Source organism: Emys orbicularis, chromosome 1 (assembly GCF_028017835.1).
Source record: "Emys orbicularis isolate rEmyOrb1 chromosome 1, rEmyOrb1.hap1, whole genome shotgun sequence".
Classification (NCBI taxonomy): domain Eukaryota; kingdom Metazoa; phylum Chordata; order Testudines; family Emydidae; genus Emys; species Emys orbicularis.
The window spans coordinates 372,116,357-372,123,737 of NC_088683.1; the positions used below are offsets into that span (position 1 = coordinate 372,116,357).

The following is a 7,381-nucleotide window of genomic DNA, read 5'->3' on the forward strand; positions in this document are numbered from 1 at the left end:
CTGTTCATTTTACCCAGTATGGCCGTTCTAATTTCTGATATAGACCCCACTCCCCTCCCCTCCCAGAGACAGAACCCAGGAGTACTGATGGCATCTCTCCCTCTGCAGATTTAGTAGCAAAGTAAGAAACTACATTAAAATTTTAACCCTAAGCTGTGGCCCTTAAGTGACTTTCCACAAGATGTCAGAACATATTTGTATAAGAGTTGAGTGGCTTTAATATGTATTTAATTTTCTTTCTTTTATATAGGAATTAGATACAGTTCTCCTGTCATCTAATAGCTAAGTTATGTGCAAAAAACCTAGAGTTTTCAAGAGCCAAGTAGACCCTGGAATCACGGTTAAAGTTGTCACTCCTAGCAAAATCTGAAATGGCTCCCTTGCAGCTGGTGGGGGGGAGGGGTGGTGGAAATGATCTAGCGACAGAAAAGGGTAGGGGAATAGAGGAGCAAGTGACATGGGCGGAGTCTTTGCGAGGAAGAGGCAGAGCAGGGGTGAAGCCTAGGTAGAAGAGCTGGGGCAAGGGGTGTGGTTTCGGGGTCTAGTTTCCAGGAATTAGAAAGGTGGCAACCCAGTGAATTGTACACAGATTGAATCCCCAGTTTGTCATGCTGACACAGCACAGTAAGGTAAGGGAAGGGTTTAATGTCTATCTGACTGCCCAGTAAGTGATTCAGGGAAGAGAGCCCAGCATCATGTCACCAGCCACCTCTGCACAGAGCTTGGTCAGATAGCCAGAGCACCAGGAGAAAACTTTAGGTCCCTTTATGAGTAAAGAGCCGGAGCAGCCTGTCCCGGATCTGTTTGGTCTTCACCCCGTAGATGATTGGGTGTAGCAAGGCGGGCACCAGAAGGTACACATTGGCAATGAGAACGAGAATATGCAGGGGCACATTGTGGCCAAACCGGTGTGTGAGGGAGGAGAAGAAATCTGGGATGTAGAAAGCTAAGATGACACAAAGGTGGGAGCTGCAGGTCCCAAAAGTCTTGAGCCGGGCGTCCTTTGTGGGCAGGCACAAGATGGCCCTGATGATCTGAGTATAGGACACTGCAATAAAAAACACATCCAGACCAATCACAGAAAATAGCACGAAGAGACCATAGTAACTACTGATGCGGGTGTCGGCACAGGACAGCTTCACCACAGCTATGTGCTCACAGTAAGAGTGGGGGATGATGTTGGTTCTGCAATATGGCCACTGCCTCACCAAGAAGGGATAGGGCAATACAAGTATGCCACTGCGCAGCACAATGGCCAGGCCAATCTTGGCCACCACGGGGCTTGTCAGGATGGTGGAATGTCTCAGGGGATGGCAGATGGCCACGTAACGATCCAAAGCCATGGCCACGAAGATCCCAGACTCCATCGTTGAGAAGCAGTGAATGAAGTACATCTGAGTGAGGCAGGCACTGAAATCGATCTCCCTGGAATTGAACCAGAAGATGCTCATCATTTTGGGCAGGGTGGATGTGGAGAGGACCAGGTCGGTGATGGCCAGCATGCAGAGAAAATAGTACATGGGCCCATGTAGGCTTGGCTCCCTCTTCACGATGAACAGGATGGTGAAGTTCCCCAAGACGGCTATGAGGTAGATGACACAGAAGGGGATGGAGATCCAGACATGGGCTGCCTCCAGGCCAGGAATGCCCAGCAGGATGAAGGTGAAGGGGTTCGTTAAGTCGGTTGTGTTGGAATCTGACATGGAGTAGGGGAGAAGGTGTCCAACTCTGAGGCAGAACGGTGTCTATTGCACGTACCGTATGTTCCCCCTGACTTCCTGTATGTGCCCAGGGTCTAGGGTGATGACTGCAGTACAAATGCCTGTATGGAGAGACAATGTTAATATGAGACACTACATGCACTAATGGAGGCTGTTCTCATGGATGAACCAGATTGGTCGCTCTTCACACACTGAAAAATGACATTTTCATTACTCAGATAAATTAATTATTAACAACTGACCCTACTAATGCGTATTTATTATTTTATGATTCTCCATGCATCAATAATTCCTGATCATCGTGGAGGGGGGAAACTTAAGAGGCACCACAAGGGCACACGACTCTGGGTACCTAGATAAATGAATTATGAACAATAGGCCCTACTAATGCCAATTCCATATTTGATGGTTCTCCATGAGTCACTAATTCCTACATGTCGTAGTGTGGGAAACCTCAATAGGCACCATCAGGAAACACGAGTGTGGATACTGGTTATCCATCATTGTTCCTTAATGCAATGAAACCCAGGCTAGAGAATCCATGCTGTAGGGGTTCCCCATTCATCTGGTAGCTCAAAATTTGAGAGTGGGAAAAAAAAAGAGCTTTGCCACGACATGGGCAGGGGGAAACATCCCAACTAGAACATACCTCAGGGAGAAAGAACCGGGAATCACTGATAGCAGATCAACGGAAACACCTGCTTATTTGCAGCAGAGGCCAAACCAAAAATAATGTTTGGATTCCTAAGGAATGGGATGGAGAATAACCTGCTCTGGACAAGCGCTCAGTTGTGGTCACCTGGTCTCTATAAAGGGTAGAGCAGATATAAAGGGGATTTCAAAGACAGGCTACAAGAATGGGAAGGGTGCCATATGTGGGCAGACTGAAAAGTCTGGGACTGTTTACTTTAGAGAAGAGACAAAGAAGGGGGCATATCATAGAATCCTAGAATATCAGGGTTGGAAGGGACCTCAGGAGGTCATCTAGTCCAGCCCCCTGCTCAAAGCAGGACCAATTCCCAACTAAATCATCCCAGCCAGGGCTTTGTCAAGCCAGGCCTAAAAAACCTCTAAGGAAGGAGATGCCACCACCTCCCTAGGTAACCCATTCCAGTGCTTCACCACCCTCCTAGTGAAAAAGTTTTTCCTAATATCCAACCTAAACCTCCCTCACTACAACTTGAGACCATTACTCCTTGTTCTGGTATCTGCTACCACTGAGAACAGTCTAGATCCATCCTCCTTGGAACCCCCTTTCAGGTAGTTGAAAGCAGCTATCAAATCCCCCCTCATTCTTCTCTTCTGCAGACTAAACAATCCCAGTTCCCTCAGCCTCTCCTCATAAGTCATGTGCTCCAGACCCCTAATCATTTTTGTTGCCCTCCGCTGGACTCTTTCCAATTTTTCCACATCCTTCTTGTAGTGTGGGGCCCAAAACTGGACACAGTACTCCAGATGAGACCTCACCAATGTTGAATAGAGGGGAATGATCACGTCCCTCGATCTGCTGGCAATGCCCCTACTTATACAGCCCAAAATGCCATTAGCCTTCTTGGCAACAAGGGCACACTGTCAACTGATATCCAAAGCAAGCAGAGAGTTTAGCTGACAGGGATTCACAAAAGGATTAGCATTGTAGGTGGTGCTGGTGACACCACCTGTAGTAAAGGCTGTATGACACCTTTAATTAGAAGACCTCATTTTAGTTGCTTATAACTGTCCCAAACTTTAACCATATAAACTGAAATTTCCCACAGTGGGTGTGTGCTTCCTGCTGAATTGTTTGTTTGTTTGTTTTTGAAAATTTTATCCGTAACAGTTCAGCCGAGTTTTTGATTGAAGCTAGGAGAGAAGATGTCTTGCCTATCTTGAAAAATTATTACAATTATTCCAGTGAGGAGCCCAGGCACCTCCATGCCTTACAGCAGATGAAAGTCAGATAAGAACACCGCTCCCCCCCCCCCCATTAACAGCCAGAGCCCGGAAATGCCTAAGGAGGTGGTGAGAGTGTCTGTGCATTTACAGAGCACTGGCTTCTGAGGTGTTTACTCATTTTATACTTAAAAGGGAGTTTTGCCTCAGTTGGGCCTGAGCAAACTAAGGGCCAAAGCCTCAGAATTTGGCCTTGTATTGTACATCTACTAACAGCTTTCACCCTGAAGGATCCACTGTGCCACTGAAATGCAGCCACCTCGGGGTTAAGCCACCACTTAAGCCATCAGTTGGGGGGACAGCAAAGAGTGACATACTGCAACAACCTCATACCCTGTGGTAAGATCCCTGGCATGTTTAATGGCTATGTGGAGCAGAAAGGACCCCAGACCTATTCTCTATCCCACCACACACACGTTGCACTCAGTTTGTCAAGCAGGTGAGCTCCTCAGCAAGAGATGGGTACCTGTGAATTCTGAAACAGAAGTGACTTCTCTGGGAATCCCACTCAGGTAGCCGTGTCCCATGCCTCTCTCCCCCCCAGCATCTGCAGCAGCATCCCACGCTGATAGCGACACAGGGCTGTGCACCATTTATAATATAGCTCTGTGCAATCCCAGTGGGGTTCACTCAGCCTCTAGTGGAGAAGCGGCATCTGAATGTAAAGAGGCTGGAGACAGGCCTGTCTGCACTTCTGTGCTATTTATGCAGCTTCAGGAGTAAACAGCAATTAAGGGACCTTCCCAAAGGGAGATGAGAACTCTTGGGCTTTCCGCTGAGTCAAAGAGGAATTGGCTGTTCTGTGCATTTCTGTATACTTAAAAATTATATTTGATTAGTAAGAAAATAAGGGATAATGCCTAGATCTCCACAGGGTCTGACACCCTGTAAATGCCCAGGAGGGCTGGGTAGATAGTAGTTAGACACATCTGGAGACAGATGACTGAGGGGACACAAAAACTCTCTGCAGACAACTGGGGCTGTTGATAAGGGATCAGAGATCAGTAATTCTCATCAGTAACTATCATCATTCTGGGCAGCACCTTTCATTCAAGAATCTTCAAAACACCTAGCAAAGGAAAATGACCATGAACATATCCCTACTATACAGATAGGTAAACTGAGGCATGGGGAGACATGAATTAGCCAAGGTCACACAGAGAATGAGTGGAAGGATGACAGATAGAACCCAGGTGTCCTATCATCCCTGCCCGAACTATAATCTCTCCATCACACCAAGAGGGAAATGGACCCACGGTGTAGTAGGGACTGTTTGTTGGATGGGATGCAGAGGAAAGCCTGCACCTTCGCCATCCTCTGGAGGTGACTCTGAGGTTTTCAGAACTAGCTGGAGTTTGTGAGCTCCCCGCTCCTGTGAGGTGTGAACTCTGGGACCCCACTTCCGCTCCCACTCAGAAACCTGCCAATGCATCACAGTCACTGGGGCCACTTTGGGGGACCAGACTTAGTAAAAGCAACATCAACAGAACATTCCCGTGGACAGAGTGTAGACAGGGGCCTGTCCTGAGGACAGAGGCTTCCCCCTCCCCCCAAAGCTGCCATGGAACAAGGGGGGCCCTATAGGCAGGATAGAGACTGCATTAGTGTTGGCATTGGATTTGTTCCTTCCCTCTTCGTTCATTTCCCTCCCAGTCTCTCCCAGGTGGAATAGAAATCTATTGTTCCAGCCAGAGTCAGACATTCCAGGACCGACCTGCCTGGAGGGTGCTTCTGTAACCCACACACCTCCTGGGTGTAGTGCTCTGTCCCATCTAGTAGCACCAAGACCATTTACTGCGAGATTGAGTCTGCTTTACAGCCTTAGCTAAGGGCTATGTGGCTTTTAGCTCATGCAGTAGAGGCTCATTCACTAAGGCTAGGTCTACACTACGGGGGGGAGGGGTCGACCTAAGATACGCAACTTCAGCTACGTGAATAGTGTAGCTGAAGTTGCGTATTTTAGGTCGACTTACCTGGCTGTGTGGATGGCGGTGAGTCGACCGCTGCCGCGCCGCCGTCGACTCCGCTTCCGCCTCTTGCCGCGGTGGATTTCCGGAGTCGACAGCAGAGCCATCGTGGATCGATTTTATCGCATCTTCACTAGACGCGATAAGTCGATCCCCAATAGATCGATTGCTACCCGCCGATCCGGCGGGTAGTGAAGACGTGCCCTAAGCTTCAGATGTCCCAGGTTCAATCCTGCACACTGACAACTGGGGTCTGTCGGTGTTACGAGTGGGGGCTCATCTGGGATTTGAACCCAGGATTTCTCTGAAGCTCGGGATACTTCATCAGCTAGGGGAAGTATGTAACCTACACACCTCCTCGGAGTGATGCTCTGTCCCATCTAGTGACACCAAGACCACTTAGAGCTAGATTGAGTCTGCTCTGCAGCCTTAGCTAAGGACCCTGTACTTTTAAGCTCACACAGTAGAGGCTCATGCACTAAGCTTCAGTGGTCCCAGGTTTGATCCTGGGTTTGTCAGTATTACACTTGGATTCCCATAGCTGAGCTCTCTGCCTGCTCATCTGGGTTATCAGGGGTATTTCTCTGGGGCGGAGCACCTGGGCGTTTAAGCACTGGAATAAGACTGAACAAATTCTCCTGTCCGAGCCCAGCAAGGGAAGCAAGTCCACCTGTATTCAAGTTACTAACACTCTGTAGCTGGCAAGCATGGTTTGACCTTCGTCTGTAGCTAAAGGAAAAGAGGTGTGAGGGGGGGCTAGGCCCTGATTTGGCTGGATTATTCTGCTCATTATTTATGATCATTATTTGTATTGTGGAAGGCTCCAGAGGCCCCGCTCCAGTTCAGGACCCTTGTGCTGGGCCCTTTGCAAACACAGAGGGAGAAACATCCCCTTCCCATTTAAAAGAAACTCAAGAGAAGACACAGCTACTGTGTGTAACAAACCAGTAAGGGGGTAGGCGGGGAGATGCGGGAGTAACAGCACTAAGAATGGCTGGATGGGTATGAGACAGCTAAAATGCACAGCTCTGCCCTGCCCATTTGAAATATGTACTGGCAGGGCTGGCTCCAGGCACCAGCTTAACAAGCAGGTGCTTGGGGCGGCCAACGGAGAGGGGCGGCACGTCCGGCTCTTCGGCGGCGGGTCCCTCACTCCCTCTCAGAGCGAAGTATCTGCTGCCAAATTGCCACTGCCGATCACGATCACGGCTTTTTTTTTTTTTCTTCTTCTCGCCTGGGGCGGCAAAAATGCTGGAGCCGGCCCTGTGTACTAGGTCTTTAAGAGAAGAGCAAATGTTCAGGGGAACTAGATTGGGGCTGGTGTGAATGGGCCATCCTGTAGATGGAACAACTGCAACCCCCAAGAAGTTGAACTTCTCGAGTAATGCAGCAGACTCCGGAAAGAGATTCAGACAGAGTTTTGAGAAATATCTATGAAAGCAGATGGGTTTTGTGAGAAAGAAGAGCAGAAGAAAATTACAATCTTCTTAAACAGTGCAGAACGTGAGGCAGTGGATGTGTTTACTATCATGAAACTCAGGTTTTGTCTATACTATCTATTTTGTTGATAATACTTTTCTTGGTCAGGGGTGTGAAAAACACATTGGGGTTGGTTTAATTGTGCTGGCAGGAGAGCTCTCTCCCATTGGCATAGAGCGGCTATGCGGGAGAACTTACAGCGGCGCCGTTGCAGTGATACAGCTGTGTGATTGTGAGATCTGTAGTGTAGACATGGCCTCAGTGAGGCAGAGGGAGCAGGTT

At 48.6% G+C, this 7,381-nt stretch overlaps 1 protein-coding gene across 2 annotated transcripts; it reads right to left on the reverse strand.

The window, feature by feature from the left end:
* Nucleotides 1-755: 755 nt before the first annotated feature.
* Nucleotides 756-5,255, reverse strand: LOC135883963 (olfactory receptor 52R1-like). 2 transcript variants are annotated; one of them, XM_065411241.1, is made up of 2 exons: nucleotides 5,236-5,255; nucleotides 756-1,674 (listed from the first exon to the last, which is right to left on the reverse strand). In XM_065411241.1, the coding sequence occupies exons 1-2, from the start codon at nucleotides 5,253-5,255 to the stop codon at nucleotides 756-758; spliced, it is 939 nt and encodes a 312-aa protein (XP_065267313.1). The 2 variants fall into 2 exon arrangements, with proteins under 2 accessions (XP_065267313.1, XP_065267321.1); XM_065411249.1 differs by lacking the exon at nucleotides 5,236-5,255 and having other exon boundaries at nucleotides 756-1,748.
* Nucleotides 5,256-7,381: the final 2,126 nt, after the last annotated feature.

Bases quoted from the DNA above. Each gene is read 5' to 3' on its own strand.
- LOC135883963 (XM_065411249.1), bottom strand. From the start codon at position 1,703: ATGTCAGATTCCAACACAACCGACTTAACGAACCCCTTCACCTTCATC.